At 41.0% G+C, this 19,214-nt stretch overlaps 1 protein-coding gene across 1 annotated transcript; it reads right to left on the reverse strand.

Moving 5' to 3' along the window:
• Positions 1-828: 828 nt before the first annotated feature.
• Positions 829-6,663, reverse strand: LOC131224873 (COBRA-like protein 7). Its single transcript, XM_058220319.1, has 2 exons — positions 5,641-6,663; positions 829-2,678 (listed from the first exon to the last, which is right to left on the reverse strand). The coding sequence occupies exons 1-2, from the start codon at positions 6,161-6,163 to the stop codon at positions 1,264-1,266; spliced, it is 1,938 nt and encodes a 645-aa protein (XP_058076302.1). The 5' UTR covers positions 6,164-6,663; the 3' UTR covers positions 829-1,263.
• Between the last annotated feature and the right edge of the window lie 12,551 nt (positions 6,664-19,214).

The following is a 19,214-nucleotide window of genomic DNA, read 5'->3' on the forward strand; positions in this document are numbered from 1 at the left end:
ACCAGGAACCCATTTGGAAGATTCCACAAACCCATCTGCTTTACATTGTACACAGATGAGAAAATCAAAACGAGGGGTAAGAAGACAAATAACCATGACCCAGCAAAGATCCAAAACGTAACGTCTACCAATAAATAAATCACCCCAACCACTATGCTACAAGCACATTATTTGTTAATCTCTTTTTATTTAACTGTTTTACGATAAATAGAAAACATGGGCAAAACAGGCGAGCGTGGACCTCATGAGTCGGATGGGCAGTTCGACTGGACCACTAGCAAAAATGGGTTAGCATCTGCTCTTGGTTCTAAAACTTTCAAAAGAACAGCCACTACCTAAGAGTCCCAGTCCCAAGCAGTTATGAGGCCCCCAGATAGTAGAAGCACATGCTGACCCGGGCAGGGGCCACCATGAGCAATACCTATCCCAAAAATCAGGCCGATCCACTCATCAGGTGGGCTATACAAAGATGGACAGTCAGAAAAAAAGATGACCCACACACATGGTGGCCCACTTGATGATTGGACCCTGACATTCAGGACAGGCCTCACCTGTTTAGTGGACAGTTCCGCAAATTCCCTCTTCACTCTCTCCCCACCTGAATCACGTGCAACACACGCAGAGAAGAAAGGCAGTCCATGTATTTGGTCATGGTTTCAGCAATCTGCAGAGTGAATCCAACCCATCAATTGAGGATGGCAAGGTCCCGACTGCATCGGCATGTCGAATTACAATTCAGGAATTTTTTTTCTTTTTCCTTTTTTTCCTTTAGAATTCAGAAGCCGTTTCCTACCAAACATTCTAGAAAAGAAATCCAGGGAAAGTCAATAATGAAAAGAGAAAAACTCCCCTAAAGGCTAAAGAAGAATGCTGTTGATTGTTTGGTGAAAGAAGATAGTCTCTTAAAACAGAAATTCTATCAATGATTACATACCTTATATACGTTTCAAAAGAAAAACTTGTGAGGGAGGAGCAGACGAAACATGACAAACCCAAGTGAATTTCAAAGCTCTCAGACCATCTCTACATCTGAAATCAGCAAACTCCACAACCCCCGCCTGTAAAACTAGTCAACACCACAATGCATATATCCTCAGAGACATCCTAACAAACACCCAAAGCTTCCTGCTTTCTACAGTAACTACCATGGGTGGCTGCCTCAATCAAATGCCAAACACGCAGTTTTGCACAAATACACCGGCCAGCCTTCGAAAGAATCAAATAATCGGCAGTGACAACAAGCATACACGCCTATCCTGAGAGCTATTGCTCCAACACAAGAACCACCAGGGCTAAAAGAATGGCCCAAAGGAAGCTATTGATACCAGCCCTGTAGGCCCACGAGGTAGGAAGTACAGACGGAAGCGAACACTCCTCCCCATTGAAAAACACCTTACTTGGAAACCCGTCTCCTCCAGCCACATCAATCCCAGGAGTTGACTTCTTCGTAAATGAAATCACCGTCTGCTGTTTCCCGGGCACTCGAGGATCCTGCGAGGGGTTGGCCCCATCTGTCTCCGCTACCAAGTAGTTCAAACCCGGGTTCCCTTGCATGAATATGGTGTTGTTCACATCAGACAATCTGCTTCCATTGAAGGAGAACATGTTTTCGTAGCCCGCGACTGCCTTGTCCAACTGGACTGCAGTAAACCAATCAGCAAAGCTGGTGTCCTCCCAATTGAAGAGTGTGATTCTCGCACTCCAACCACGGTTATAGTCTGTAGCAATGTGCCAATTGATGCTGACACCACAGTTGTCACCGCAGGGCAATGGGCGTGGCACAGTGAAGTGCTTGAGGTCGGCCCAAGCAAGAGCTTTTACTGTTCTATTGGCAAAAGGTACAAGAAGAGCCTCCGATGGGAGGAGAAGAGCGGGTGCCGTAGAGCTACAAGCAGGACTGACATTCGACGGACACCCACAAGCGCAAGTTTGACAGGGAATGACAGATTCGTTGTAGAATGCAGAGAACGAGACGCAACAACGTGGACTTGATCCCTTTGGCTGTGTAATGTTGCAAACTACTTGCCAGCTAGCAATTGCAGATGTCGTTGACTCTAATCCACTTGTGTCAGGAAACTGAGTCGGGCTAACACGCACCGGAGGCCCGCATTGGTAGTCCGGGTTGAGCGTCCCACTGATCTTCCAGTTCTGTGGTGCGTAAAGCACTGTACGGTTGAGATCTGGGGGCATTTTATAGACTTGGAGCTGGAATGCTGATGTGGATTTGCTCGGATCCATGGAACGTGGCAGGATAGTCCCATTCCTGCAACAGAACGGTATCAAACCAACGGCAGAGTCATTGGCCTTGGTTAAGGGAAGGTCCAAGATTGTTGGAGATTTCTGGCAATTCATGACCTTGCTGAAATCTAACGCCTGGTAGAATGTGCCTTGCACGCCGTAGATGCAGTCTGTCGGATCCACAGATGTTGTATAAGCACCCCTCATGCTGTTGATGAATTCCCCCCTCATCCATTCCCATTCCAGATTCCAATTATCCAGACGGCCGAGTGGGTTGTGATTAGAAATTGTGACCTGAGCCAAGTAATTAGATTCATATGATTGAAGCACGTCATAAGCTATTGTAAGGTCGCCATCTAGACGGGGTAGAAACTCTTCTTCAGTGATGTTTACTTTGAAGTTGGCATCTTTCGTGCAACAAACAAACATGGAACTCACTCCTGCAAAGCAAAATACACAATTCACAACCCATAAAAAAGGGCAGCAAAAGTTTCATAAAAGATCGACGGTCATAACAATAGAGGACATCACAAGGGAACTGCCCAAACCAATCCAAGATGAATTGATTGTGTTATGATCAGTTGTTTGAGAAGACATTACATACATTGCATACTAGTCAAATTAAACTGTCCAAGTTACTCCCAGTTTGGATGTATCATGAAAGAACAAAAACAGCACTTATTTAGTTATTTAACTATCAGATAGGTGGACTTCTATTGAACAGTTAAAATTGAAAAATATCCGATGGTCCTATTTCAACAAACATGTCTCCACAAATCAGAGGTTAGGATTTGTTCAAACAAACTGATTTTCGGACTGTGACTTAGTGTGAACGAGAGTTCTGCAATTTAGTCAGTATAATTTGAGTTAATTTATGCCACATGTAAAATGTCTGACTGCCTGAGAATCAAGCGTCATGCACTACCTGAGTATCATATAACACCCCAATGATAAAATTTATGAATTGAATCTCAATAATCAGCCAAACATCACAAGGAGATTGTAATGAAGAGCAGCTCTTAGGGCAAACATTTGGAAGAACAGGATAGCAAAAATGAAAACCAGCAAGGGAGTTAAGAGTAGGATTTGCTTGGAGGCTGTTTGGGGGAGGGAATTGCGAAATCCATGGATTTGAAATATCCCTTGTTTGTTTTTAGTCCCCAATCCACATCCCATACATCCATGGTTCTTTGTCGCCATTCCAAATCTCAATAAAGACTTGGCAAATCTACAAAATGAGATACTTTTTCAAAAGCAATAAAAGTTATTCCCTTGCAATAAATGCTCCCCAAGATTCCTGGTTTCATAGCTGGACTCCCGAACTATGAATTTGAGATATGCCCAATGTTACCTAGACACATGGCACGGATGGAAAGTGCCAAAGTATCCACAACAAACCTAAAAAATCTAGGCATGGGGATACTTCATACACAAATAAATAATAATTTAAATTAATAAATAAAACAATGAGAACAATAAAGATGAAGGAAATCTGAAAGAACATTCACATAGTTCCATTAGAAACTATGACTGACTTCCAAGGAAATTACTAGTAGTTTAAAATAACAAATTATTGATTTGCAAAACATCGAAAATCATGGATAATGATCTCAAGAAATGGTAGTTTTTATAAACACGACTCGTTCTATTAAAATATTAGCACCCAAACAAAAGAGTATTAAAAAAAAAAAAAAAAAAGAGAGAAGAACAACAAAAGCATGTACATTTTTGTTATGGGTAATGTGCACACTCCACATGTGTGCACAAAAAGAGGCCCACTTTCCTTCTTCTTCTTTTTCCATTTGCCTATCTCTAATTTCCTTTTCTTTCATATCTCCATGTTAGGAAATAAGTTATTGTTGGTGGTTAGGAGGATTCTAACAACAACAACAAATGAGGCCTAAGAAGACTGGTTGAGAACCAATATCTTCCACACACGAATATCATGTGGTGGAAAGGCTGTCGAGGTCATTATTGATAGAGACGGTAGTATGAACGTAGCCTCGCAAAGCATGGTGGATAAGTTGAAGCTGAAGCCTCACAAGCATCCCAAGCCATACAAGATTGCGTGGGTGAATGACAAGTTTCTCCCCATGACCAAGCAATGCTTAATGAACTTCTCCTTAGGTCATTAAGAAGAATCACTTTAGTGTGACATTATTCCAATGAAGGTCACACATATATTACTAGAGAGCCCATGGATATACGACAGGGATGTGACTCATAGAGGCTGCAAGAACACACATACCTTTTTGTACAAAAGAAAGTAAGCCTTTCCTTGTGTGCACATGTAGGATGCGGGTGGATTCTTCAAATCTAATCAATGGCTTGTGTGCCCATTTGGTTGCATCATCATGATACCTATAGAGCATGTTTAGATCATTGAATCTAAATTGAGGAAACACCATTCCCACGAAGGCAGCATTTCATTGTTTGCTTTTGCAAATTTCCAGAAATTACATTTCCATTTGCCCCTCATTTCTTGCAAAATGCCTCTTTTCATTTTCTTGCCCATTCTTAAGAAATGCCTTTCCAAGAAATTGAGGGAAATGTAAATTGACCCCTCTCTTTACGAAGTATTCCAAGAAATTGAGGGAAATGTAAATTGACCCCTATCTTTATGAAGTACCCCACACGTCCCACCGCCCATTTTCCAAGTGCCCTGCATGTGACCCCAAACAGGGCCTTCTAAAACTGCTTCTAAGGTCTGGATTTAGGCTTCCTAAACTTACATTCAAACCCAAGACCACCCTACCGCCTAGACAAAAACCCTATTCTAACAAAGAACAATTCATCATTTTTCCACAGCAAGCAATGTTAATGTGTAATCAAAATTCAATTGTTGTAATTTATAAATGGTATAACCTGTGCCCACAAAAAACTTAGATAACTTATTCACTTTGCATTAGTCACAAGGTTGTTAGGGTGAAACCCAACCCAGGATGTTTAAAATTGAACACCAACGAAATGCATTAAAATAGAGCTTCCTATATCAGTAGCGTTTAAAATGAATGAACAAATAGCCTGTGGAATTTGTCAACAAGGCGTATCTAAAGGGACCAATTTCACTCACCATGTTTATGTATCCTTCCTACGATCATGCGGACCATTCTATATCTGATAGCTTTCATGTGATATGTAAAGGAGCGAACTGAACAGATTACATTGAACGCGATTTGGGATTTGTCAACGGCATTGGCTAATTCTATAAAGGTATGTTTGGTTGCAGCGAGTGTTTATAAAAAGTCATAACAGTAAACAATTCCAATAAGATGGAAGACAACCCGAAATGCAATGGCTACTCTATTCTACAGAAATTATCTTTAAAATGTTAATATTCATCGAAGAAAATAAAATCCAAAGACAACCCAAAATCGAACTATGAAGGAGAGAAGAACATACCTTCGACTCTGGGAGAAGGACATTTGTACCCGTCATTGGCCAGGCTAATGTTCAATGGCATTGGGATAGCAGGCGACCGAACGCCGAACTGGGTCCCGACCAATTGAATTTGGACCTGGATCTGGCTGAGGTCACCGGCAGTCTCAATTGCCGTCTTGAGATCCGTGTTGGGGAATCCTGAGAATGATGTCCCGTTGCCGACACTCGCTGGGAAGGATGACCCATCAGACAGAACAGCCGGATTGGCGGAGACGAGGATCTCATCGTGCTGGAACCCAACGAAGAGTTTCCAGGACTTGAGGTCGTCGGCGCCAGCATTGAGAATGGTGGCGGTTGACTGGAAGGCGTAGGGTTGGAGGTCGGGGTCCGGGAGGAAAGGGTGGATGCGGGTACGCTGACTGAAAGTGTAGGTTAGGAAGATGCCATTGCAGGAGTCTGCGGCCGGGGCCGGCGCTTGGGAGATGGCAGAAGGGATGAAGATGGAGGAGAAGAGGAGGAATATTGGGAGGAGATTGAAAGACATGGGTCTTTTGGGAACTTGAAGAGATTTACAGAGATGGGGTTTTTGAGGGGAAGGAAAGAGGGATTGGGGGCGTACTGAGAGATGCTGAAAAATGGTTTTTGGGTATGGAGAGATATCTAGAGGTGGGTTTTTCAAATGGGCGTACAGAGAGATACTTTAAAAAGGGGGTTTTTTGAATTGGAGAAGGAGAGTGTTCGGATATATTGAGAGATGGGCTTTTGGGGAGAAGAAAGAGAGGTTTTGGGTATGTAGAGAAGATGGGCTTATGGAGGAAGAAGAGTGATTTAGGGATATGAAGAAAGATACACAGAGTTGGGTTTTTTTTTTTCGGAGCTATTTGTGTTGTTTGAGGGTAGAAAGAGAGGAATTTGCTAGATAGGAAGAGATGATCTGGGGTTGAAGAATCGTGAAAGTCTGAGAGATGTAGAGATGGGCTTTTGGAGAGAGAGAGAGAGAGAGAGAGAGAGAGAGAGAGAGAGGATTGGAAGAAAGCGCGTCGTTAAGACGTTAACAGCTTAGAGAAAGCTGTATTTTTTTTTTCTTTTCTTTTTATTTCGTTGTATTTGGCCGGCTTGAGAGAGAGAGAGAGAGAGAGAGAGAGAGAGGAGAAATGGTAAGAGAGAGAGAGAGGAGAAATGGCAAGAGGGTGAGAGAGAGATGGTAAGAGGGTGAGAAGAGGTCTTTGAACTGGTATTGAAAATGGCCTTTGCTTGCTTGTTTAATTTTTGTTTTTTTTTTTTTTTTGAAAACTTTACAAAAACTCACCCAACTAATATGGAAATAACATTTTGGTACCTTTTTAAAAAAGCTACCACATTAGTTGATATAATTATCATTTACTACCTTTCATTTGGAAAGTGTGCGAGCAAATGGGTTGCTGGGTCGGGTGGGCCTCACCATGTTGTTTATATAAAGTCCATTGTAACCAACAGGTGAGTCACCTCATGTTAGGCTAAGGGCCCAAAAATCAACTCAAGTTATGATTTAGGTGGATCATATGGTTAGAAACAATGTACAGGGCATCAATCACCTTGTAATTTGTTTAGCTCATGTGAACCATACATGGACATATTTTTGAGCCATGGACCTAACTTTTTGTGCGAAATCTAATAGAGGGAGTGGATTCCATGTAGTTATTACAATGGGCCCCATAAAAATCTAGGGTTGGACATTTATCTCCAAATTATTTCCTTTGGCGTACCCCATCCAAACTACGGTCGCTGGATTTTTCGCGTCCTTAGCCTTGCAAGGGACTAAATATTTATTTGGAGTGGATCTTACATTAGTATCACAATGGCCCATCAAAATTAAGAGTTTCTTTTTACTTAATGATCTCTCCAAGACTCACAAACTTGAATTTTGATAGGGTCAACCATAATGTATATGTGAAATTTACTCCAACTGTTAGATAAGTATTTTCAGCTTAAGCTCAGAAAAAAAAAGACTAATTTATGATTCAAGTGATTGCATTTAAAAAATAATTGAAAGAGAGACCTACTTTTGATTTTTATAGAACTCACCACAATAATGATATGAAATTCACTCTAAACATTAGATGCCATGTCACAATTTAAGCTTGAGCCTAGAAATAAGTCTATCCATGATTTAGGTGGGCCATGCCAAGGAAAATGGTTTGGAGGACAATCATTGCCTTATACTTTTCTTCGTTGCTTGAATTATGAATAGAGGTTATTTCTAATCAAGTGAATTTTAAATTAGAATCACAGTAAAGCTCACTTAAGTAGCTAATCTATTTACTGGCATACCCACCCAAACGCTGTTAAAGGCAATGGAGGGTGGGATGACAATTATATAAATTAATGAGGTAGCTTTTTAAAAACTAAAAAAAGAAAAAAAAGCGTTGAAATATAAATTCTCCATAAGTGAGTGTTGTTTTGCAAATTTTCTTTTATTTTTAAAAAAGTGAAAAACCGATAAGTCCAAAGTACATTATTCAAAGAATCTGTTGCTGCAGTCGACCAAGCATTTTGCTTGTTTATCTCTCTCCGTCTTTAGTTTCCCTTCTCCGATATGCGTTTGGCACGACTTGCTAAACTGTGGCTAAACATCTATACCGCACGTGTCATGTCGCCTTTCAATCCACACCGTCGTAACTCTTGGTCCCAACTAATCCAAAACAGTCCAATTCGTGGCCATCAAATGGTTGGTTGAATAGAGAGTGTGAATTGTATAAAATCAATGACTGAGTCCGACTCTTTTATGGTCACCTGATCTGTTCGATTTCCTTGATATGCTTCATCCTCGATGAGGCCCACAAGATCTACGGTCTAGATTGGTTTCCATATATTGCAATTTCGCAGTGTACGGTTGGCGAGTTGCTTCAAAATCAGTAAGCTGTGACAAACGCATTACTGTTGACCTTATTTGAAAATTGAAATTGGAAGCCGCGGAGACGCGTTTGAGCTTCCGTCGAGCGAACGGCTCGCTGTCTTTCGGGTTTTCATGCAAGTAAAAAGCTGTAAAATGACATTGTCGTTACTTCAAATTCCACATATGCCACTGTTCAATTGGGAAGAGTAAAACTATGATGCTCTGGTAGAGTGTGATAGATGATACTCAGGCACGTAGAAATTGTGTACCTGGTGTACAATTAATTTAAATAAACTGTCCAAACTATGGGAATCGGTTTATATGTATGACGAACCAAAGAATACGCTTGTTTAATTATCTGTCCTATGGGACAGTTAAAAATAAAAAATATCCGACGGTCCTGGTTTAACAAATCATCAAAGGTTAGGATTGGACCATCTAAGCCGTTCAATAGATGCGCCCTAAAATTTTAGGGCTAGCCATTAAAGTTCAGATTAATACGTAACTCTTGGGCCAAAACAAATGGAATAATGGGGGACCACCACCATAGAAACTTTCAGATAGAACGTGGGGTCCACCGTGTTATCTACATGTCATCCAATCCATCCATCAGGTGTGCCCCACCAGGATCAAGTAGAAATTATATCGAATACATGAAGTTTTTAGCCTATGGTTCATCTAAGAGGCTGCACATTGATAATACGCCATTGATTATTAGGCTTCCAGCCAATGGGACGGTGCAGATCGCTTTAATACTCCTGATTTGTGACAAGGATAACTAGCGTAAATGATCTGTGAAACTTTTGAGCTATGGTCCATCAAGAGGCCGCCCATCGATGATCTGTGGTTCGTCGGAAGGCTTGAGGCAAATTGAACGGTGGAGATGCCGACAGTCCCAATCTATGTTCCCAAACGGTATGTCTTTTTTCTGTCGTAGCCTTTGGTTTTCTAGTGTGGTGTGCAACGCGTGTATTGAAAACGTGGTCGGTTTAAGCTATATATCTGAGCTGTCCAGCTAGTCCAGCATCTCGATCGTCATGGCCAGCCGCCCCAAAATTACATCAAATCCTAGCCGTGTGATAGTTGGACTTTAGTTCTCGTAGCTGTTATCTATTGATGATCAAGACCGTCCACTCAAAGTGATTCTAGACCATGGTTTAAAAATCAGTTTGGGCCACCGCATCTTTTACCATCGATAAGGGGTCGTATCACTCTTTATTGGGGTGTTTTGTGCCACTTCAGGCCCATGCACCTGAATCGTCATTGGCAATGCCAATATGCTCGCGAAAATGCTGTTCCTTGTTTCTACCCATCATGGAGAAATGGTGACCTAGTAATGAGAAAATAGGGTGCAGATAAAAAGATCTTAAGCATATTTAAAGTGTTTTTTGAGAATATGGTTATCTAAAATTCAATTTTACACGTCAATGGTGGGTTGATAGAATGATGTGATCGAGTTATTTAAAAGTTTAACCGATAAAGAGAGAAATGCAGTCAAGTAGCTTGAAATATAAAAAACTTCTAACATGAACAAAATTGGAATAACATGAACAAAATTGGAAGGACAGAAGAGGAACAACCAAAATATATATATATATATATATATATATATCTAACAAAAGATGAATCTAGAAAAAGACTTTTTCACTACTATAACTATTGTAGCAATGGAAGAATAAACAGCATAGCAGAACTCTATAGATAGTAAAGGAATCTAACATAACCAATAGTAAAAAATCAATCATCTACCAGTCAAACCAAACAAATCTATCTTTTATTTTAGTTTATTTTAAGAGTAGCAGTAATTCTTAGCTATAATATTTAGTTGTAATCCAAATTTACACTTATTCGCTGAATTTATTCTTTATCTAATATTACACCGTTCTTTCAAGAAATGTATTCTTATAGTCACTCATAATAATCAATTGTGAGGTTTTTTTTTTTAATTGTAATAGTATTCTGAAAAGTCTTTATTTTTTTTTTGAAGGTACAAAGTAACCCATCTTCGGAGGAAGAATCTTATCATCTAATTATCGCCTGATCATTATAAAATTCTACGAGTGATTGATTAAGCGACTGATCTGCTTATAATCTGGTCATATACATTCATATTGGACGTAACTGCTTATTTTAACACTTGAGTTGAAGTTGATCTGTTTAGATCAAGCCGCTTATCAATTCTGGCATGCCTGCACACATTACATATGACAGGAAACAAACCGAGCACCCAACATAAATCATATTGGACGTATCTGTTTATTTCAACACTTGGGTCGAAGTTGATCAGTTTGGATCAAGCTGCTTTATCGATTCTGGCATGCCCACACACATTATACATGACAGGAAACAAACCGAGCGTCCAACATAAACCATACTTCAAACCTTATAGAAAGAAGCATGGCAATGTAAGTTGGAGCTCAACACAACAAATGGACAGCCCAAATCAGTGATTAGAACCTTGAGCTGTGAACAATTTAGATCAAATGTTCCATAGCCATTAATTGGATTGTTAGGATCATTCTAACACCATGATTTATATAAAAAGTGCCCATCAAAACTACACTAAATCATATTGGTTGTTCTAACGATAGTCCATAAGTCATATGTAACATAGTTACGGGCCCATTTAGACGCACCTTCAAAGGAGTTTTTGACACAAACCTCATTTCAAGACAAAATCTTTTGGGTCAGGCAACCACTTTGTTATGAATTGGTGTGAGGTTGACTTGTGGTTGGTGTGATTTAACTGGAGTCCTCACTAACTAATAAAGTTTGGAATCTACCTAAACATTATATGATCATTATGAGTTAGGGGATAAAAACTCTTTAACTTGTATAATTCTTGTGATTGACTTGCGATTGGGATTCGAAGTACAGGTGTTGGTAATAGAGAATGAAGGAATTAGGCACCTTTCTCTACCTAGTATAACCTCTCTTTTATTGGCTTTAGAGATATTTTGGAGCTTATTCAGTTGTAGAAAGTTAAAAAAAACGAAAACAACTTGACTATACTCATGAGCATAGAGATAGAGTACCAGACATTAATCAAGAGACCCGACACTCTAGGTGCTAGAAATGATTGAATATCCCCAGATTTACCTTTGCCTCATTAATCTAAATTATTGGATAGGCTTGGGCCAAACTGAGTTGGCTTAGATAGCCTTCCTCTCACTTTTTTTTTTTTCATCTCTCTCTCTCTCTCTCTCTCTCTCTCTCTCTCTCTCTCTCTCTCTCTTCTCTTCTCTTCTTTTCTTTTCTCTTAACCCTAAAATTTCTTTCCAAGATACCCCACAGTTCTCAAATGCCCATCTCGCTTTTCAAATGAAGAAGAAGTCTCCTTTTGCAGAGATGCCTATGGGAATCCAATTACCACCAACTATCAAGTTGGTTGGGTTCAAATTCCAATACTCTCCTTAGATCGAAAGTTAAGGTATTTGAGATCAATAATGATAGTGTGAATTAAATTCCTGGTATTAACTAAAGTCAAATCTCGAGACATTCTTGATGCATAATTTATTTGGATTGATTGGCATACGATTTAGGTATGTCTAGAATTGGCTTCAAGTGTTGATTCATATTGAATAGTGTAGATTTTCCTATCCTGGGCAGAATATCTACAACCCCTTTTCAAGTTGTGCATTATGAGGCACCTTGACAACTTTCATTTTATCCATCACAAAATATGCACCTAAAGGTTATTTTAGGAAGAAAAATGATTTTTGTGGAAATTGCATAGAATAGACTGGAAGTTCCTTTGGATATGTTTACACCTAACTTGATGCAGTCCATGTTACCCAATGAGACGTCGTTACATGTTAGCATTCACGTATAAATGACAAGAGATAAGTCACACTCGCACCTTGAGAAATCTCTAATGCATATCCTTCGACGATACGTAACCTGTAAAAAGTAGAACAACGTCGCATATGTGGCATGTATGACTTGCGATGCATGCGAGAAGCTACTTAAAGCTCCATCAATGCTGGATATCCTGCAATCCAGTATACACATAGCTAGAGCTGGGCACGAACCGACTTGACTCACCTAACTCGACTCGTCCGACTCGTTCGAACCCGACTCGACCCGAACCAAGTAGGCTTCGCCCAATCCGAACTTAAATCAAGTCGAGTTCGAGTTACCTAGTAACTTAATCTGAAACTGACTCGACTTGGATTTGGGTATCTCTAACCCTATATGTCGCACCCGACCTAATCCCAAACTTTATCTTCCTCCCTCATCCTCCTCCTCTTCCAAGCCCAACAACCATCAACCACTAACACCACCCTCTCTCTCTCTCTCTCTCTCTCTCTCTCTCTCTCTCTCTCTCCCACCTTCCTCTTCTAAGCCCGACAATCTTCCGGCAGCCACCCACCACCATCATCGGATTCACCATCGTCCTCCTCTCTTCTCTCCACTCCCTCCCTCACTCATCTCTCGATTCGAATCGGTGCCAGGTCAAACAAACTCAATACTTTTTACTGGGTCAGACTCGGTCTGGATTAGTCCAGGCTAGAATCGAACTTGGATTGGTTCAGGCACGCTAGACTCAGTACCGAGTCGAGTCGAGTTAGGGTTAGGCCTATTTCAAAACTAGATCAAGTCGAGTCAGCCCTAACTCGGTCTGACTCGACTCGATGCCCACCTTTACACACAGCAACGCCGTCTCACATAATCATGCTTAAAAGAAAATTTTCCCAAAGACAATTGATACTTTCACAAAGACCACAGAGAATTGGGGCAATTAGTAGAAGAATCCATCCGAAATTAAAAGAAAATCGGAGTAGGAGGGCACACGAGTCAAAATCCTAATAAGACATGGATGATTACATTCAAGGACTAGCAACGAAAATCCTAGCATGGCCACCGCCTGACCAAGCTTTTAAAAGTAGACTCGATAAAGAGCTTCAACCTCTAGTTACATACCATCAATCAATTTCTACAGCATAACGTTGTTTATCTTAGTTTTTAGCTTTTTAACTTAGATATTTCATTTCTGTCCAGCCACTTTGCAACAAGTCCAGAGTTTATAGTTTGGCTTAGATACATGACTATCTAGTGCCATCACTATAGTATTGCCTTTGAAGTACGATAAATATCTATGACCTCCATTGTTGGATTTTACCGATTATAGAGTTCTTACTTGGTGGATCACACCAATCACGTTCTATATACTGTGCACCTTTGTTATTTTGTCCACATAGGCAATTGTAGGTAATTATTTTTCTCTTTGTTTATTCTACTTTGTTAATTGTACAGTTTATCTTCTTTGATTAATAAAATCGACGATCAACGTTATTTTTAAACTTGCCCACCATTATTAATATATTAAGAAATTGATATGCTATTACTGGTGAAAGAAAAGTCCTTAGTGCAAAGGAAAAAAAAATTTCCATTTTGAAGGACCAACTGTAACATCCTGGATTTTCACTGTTTTGGATTTCCAAAAAATCCTTGAATTTTTTTTTATTTAATTAACTTATAATATCACTTAAATGATCAATAGCACTTAATGCTAGTCTATACAGGGGTGAAACCAGTAAAGAACCACATAAATCTGATTAATCAACCGTAGGAAGCCAATGAATCCGCCCGATCACTTGAGCATCAGGTGTAGTATAACGTCCCACCCAACCAGAACAGTGTCCTGGGGCGTCCACGTAGGATTTACCACAGGACTGTTCATTTAAGCCACTTATAGTGAGGTATCACAAATAAATTAGACCAAGATTAACTCAATTGAATAGACCAGACGAGCCTTGATAAAACCTGGTGCAGGCCTCCAAGCCAAATGGCCGTTTACACTTAGCGACAGCCCGTGCGGGCTATACCGCAACATGGGAAGGTCAGAAAATTATAAAAATTTAAGGGAGCATAGATCTCACTGGGCTTGGGGACCATCGCGGACCACGGACCTAGTGGACACGCAGAAGTAGAATCTGGCACTTGTCAAATGTAACCCACCAATGCCAGAATTGGAATCTGGCACTGGTAAATAAAACTGAGATTTCAGGCATTTCAGCTATCGTATTTCTTCCAGATTTACGGTAAAGGTCTAATGTATTTTTCTACGCCCGCCCACAAAATTTGGGTCCCGATCGTGGCACGGTGACCGTTGATCGCGAATCAGACCCGTGCGACCAAATCCCATATCTGATCATCCCTAAATTTTGCATGGCCCTTCATCAGGCCACCAGAACTACCCCGATTATCCAAACAAGATCTAGACCGCTCGTTGGTGGACCACTAGTTCCAAAACTATAGAATAATGTCCGTCTCATTGGGCTTGACGTCCATCGCAGGAATCGGACCTGGGTACGGTCTAGAACCAGTCAACTTGAGCTGAAGGGCGAGTGCATGAGAAGTGCAAATACCCTAAAGGAAGGAGTTGGAACTTAAGTGAATTGAGTCGTTCACTCTCATGCAAAGTTGAGGATTTTGGACCGTCGGTTTGTGACCAAACTTCACACATAGAGTGAGGATATTTCCCTGCTCATATCCATATAGCCGTGGCGCCGATCGACCATCGGCGACCGTTGAACAGACTTCTCATCATATCTGTCGATCGGCACATCCAAATGGCGGGCCGATCATATCCATACATAGATCATCATTAGGGCTAACTATCCTACGGTGTATATTGACTTGTACACCCCATAGTGGGCCCTAGAGCTTAGAAAGACCCTCTCATAGGTCTAGTATAGTAAAAACCCAACACTTGGGGCCATTGTCACCAAATCTGGCATTATAAAAGGGCCTCATTTGGGGCACCCCTCTCTCATACGAATTTGCCCTAGGGAACAAAGGGAGAGAGGAGAGAAAAAGGAGAAGGAAGAGAGGAAGAAGAGAAAAGAGGAGAAAGAGAGAAGGAGAGAAGGAAGAAGGGAGAGAATGGTGGGCCAAAGGGAGGTGAGATCTAGAAACTCCTCTTCCCTTTCCTCAAGAAACCCCACATCCACAAATGCAAGCGATTTTCATCCGATTAGGGAGGTAAGCACCCATCCTTTTTGTAATCCTTTGTTGAGATAGGATTTGTATGAAATCCTAACATGCAAGTGTATTGTCTTAGGATTCCGGCCGATCAACATCGAGTTTGGCGCTTCTAGGTCGTTTTCCAAGATCTCAACGATCCATAGGTGCGGACTATTACTCCTAGGTGGTCTAGCACCAATTTCATTATGAGATTAATGATTTTGATTGCTTGGTTGAAGCATTTAGAGAATATAGAGAAGAACCTAGGATTTTGTGCTTATTGGAGTGGTGTGGAATTATATGATTTATTTGATTTCCTTACATGATTTTTGTTCTCGTTTCTTACATGACTTGTTGTAAAATTTGTTGATTACTTGTTGATGTCTTATCGGATTGCTTTTATGATGTTGCCCTATAGCATGCATGCCTTAATTATTCCGGTGCAAATTGTTCTCCATGAGTTGTGGGAAGTGAGCAACTTCCTCACTAACACACACAACATACATGCACCATTACTCATAAATCGTGATACCTTGCTTAGTAGATAAATTTGAATTATATGTTTGTGTGTGAGAATGCTATGATGATTTTGCTAGTTGATAACCCTTTCTGTCGACATGTTGTGGACCGCCATTCGAACCCTAGGGTTGGTCAAGAAAACAAGGAAAGTTGAGGCAGTCCCGTTGGTAAGACCGCTTTGAGGCTAAACCCACGGATTTGGACGAGTGCGTGTGGGCGACAGTAGTTGGACTACATGGGTTGCATGCACCCGATGTCGTACCGCCATGTACTCGCCTGGACTCGTGCGGTCTAGCCTACTGTTGACCAACCATGATTTGTTAACCCTATTTGCTCACATCTGTATGGAACCTGTGACACCCTACAACCGAGGTAGCCCATCAATAATCCACTGGGAAATGGTCCACAACCTCGTGAGCCGGGCATGGTGGAATGGGACACTATGTTCGAGCTGTCGGCCTACGCTGGGGTGACGCGCCTCCCCGTAGTGACCGCGAGCGACCCCACATTCAGCACCCCCATGTGCTTGAAGTCGGGGATGGGGGAAACCCGACGGGGTCAAGGACCGCGGGGTCTCGGCCTCACGCATTGGGGGGCCTTGGCCTCGCAACTAGTTCAGGGCATATGATATGTGGGGTGTGACAGATTCTCAAACCTGCTGGATGAATGGACTTAATTAATAACTCGGCTAACACGATCGCATCGCATCGCACTAGTTAGGATAGCAACTCGGCAGTCGAGGTCGCACTGAGGGAGTGTTGGCATTGGCGATCGTTAGATGTTGTCGCACGAGGGAGCGTTGTTGTGAGGGCATGCATCATATCATGCTGCATACATGCGCATTAATAAGATTTCTTAGATGTATGTGATTATATGTTTTTCATTAAGACCATATTTAAATTGATGCATATGATAACTTGAGATTAATAGCACCCACTGAGTTGATCACTCACTCCCACTCTGGGACGGTGTTTTAAAACACCAACCAGACCCGTTCATAGATGCAGGTGATGCAGATTACGTGGAGCCTGGTGATGCGAGCCTCGAGGAGGACGAGTTCCCTTACTTCCAGCTGATGAACGGGCCCTCATCGGACCTGTAGATGGCGCGTTGGATCGCTGCGCAGAGGGCTCAGCTCTATTCTCTCTGGACATTATTCTTTTGTGATTTTGTTGGGTGACACCATGTGCGACCCTTTATTATTTTTCTTGGTCATGTATATGTGTGTATATATATATATATATGCTAGTTCTCTTTCATTTCAGTCGACAGGTGCATTTGTGCTTCATGTTCCAGGAACTCCAGGCTGCGCATTTAAACCCAATTAAATGTATATTAATGAAAACCGATTATAAGTGACCCCGGGAACTCGGGAGTCGAGCGTATGCACGACCCCCGATTTTTAGGGTGTTACACCAACCCTCCTCTTTTTAAATATTTTGATTGTTCTAATGCTGGTGGTTGAACAGTCAGATCAATCTTCATGAGTTTAATTCTAATTCGGCTAATTTGGCACTTGGGGTCACAAGTGTTTAATCAATTCGGATAAAGTATGACTTTGGCATGTCCAATATTATTTCTAATTACACGCGTTTGACCAAATTCGAGCTGTTTATTCAATGTATGGCCATGTATCTAAATCGAAGAAATAACATATGCATGCTCCTCCATGTAGGCTAACCAAAATCATCCCTCATATTGTGGTCCCATACTATGAAAATCTCTAAAGAAATAACATCCTTTTCACATACTCATGTGCTTAATATTTGTTTTTCCACTTGGGGATCCTAAGCCAGCTCGTGCATACATACATGCCACAGTATAATATATCTATTTTCATATGGTTTCAAACGTGGAGTTAAATTTATGCACTTCAAACTTAGAAGATTAACACAATTTTCTACTAACCCTAACTCAAGGCCCATCTGGACACTTCTCTCTCAGGGCATTTGAGCCTAAAACACCAAATTGATCTAAGATGCAAGTATTCCTACTGACTAAAATAGTAAGCTTCCAACTCCATTTTTGAAAACACTCCCTTCGAGGAAGTGCATCCAAACACCATTGTTTTAAAATACACCAACCATAACTAAGATGTCATTTGATAAATATGGTTGGAAAATGGGACAAAATCCACATTATACGGAAAAAGATAAAGTGTCATTGTTTCCAATTAGGTAGCTATGAGATCTATAAGTTGGCCCACTATTTGAATGTTACCAATCACCTGTGTAAGTAAGCAATGTATATAGAGCATGGTTTATAAAGGTAGTCATGATAGAGACGGTTGTTTGTATCTTATTTCTAACCGTTTTTAAAATAGTAAATAAGGAAATGACATGGGAAAGAAGCAACCAATAGTCAAAGTAAGAACTCAACCATCTGAATATCATCGCCTGATCATTTTATAATCCTATCGTAAATATCGAACTGCAAAATCGGTTGTCCCACGCCCATACAAACCACGTGTGACCAAAGCCAAACCACGTGTGACTTTACATTGTATATTAGTTATTGAGGCACTATAGTCGTCCAATTCGATCATCCAGCCAGTACGACTTTTCTGGACATGGACCATCCAAGGTAGGCCCAGCAAAAGGAACGGACCCGATCTCGAACAGGTGTGCCATGTCTACATAGATAGATTGGTTGATCGTTGATTAGATTAGTTCACATGGTGTTTAATAATCCTCTCCTATCAAGATTTCCCAGTCACGGCGCGCATCGTGGAGAACGTATGAGGAGATATTTTGGTGGGCCAAAGACCGGATTACCCCTATCTCTTGACAATAATTGCAGAAATGAGTTTGTCACGGGATGACTTAGCAAATTGATTAACATTAGGAGGTATGGAAGATCCGAACCATTCAAGAGGTGGGACACACCATGAATAGGCCATGAACAAAGTATGAGCTGACAAAAACAATCCTAGTACTTTGATCTAACTAACCAAATGGGCCCAACTTTAGACGGCCCATCATCTGTGAAAACGTAGACTGATTTCTAACCACTAAGTAATGGTCTTTTATTCGTTCCCATTATAATGTTGAATATTGTTAAACTTCAGCCGTTCAGTCGAAACTGATCAATTCGGATGGCTTGGATTGAGGCATATGGATGCAATGTCTATAGTGGCGACGTGCATGAATATGAAATCAGCGTGCTCTACCAACGCATCTAATACCTAGGATTGATCTCTTCACGCGGTAGCGTGGAAAAGAACATCTCGCAC

This window comes from Magnolia sinica, chromosome 14, assembly GCF_029962835.1.
Source record: "Magnolia sinica isolate HGM2019 chromosome 14, MsV1, whole genome shotgun sequence".
Classification (NCBI taxonomy): Eukaryota; Viridiplantae; Streptophyta; class Magnoliopsida; order Magnoliales; family Magnoliaceae; genus Magnolia; species Magnolia sinica.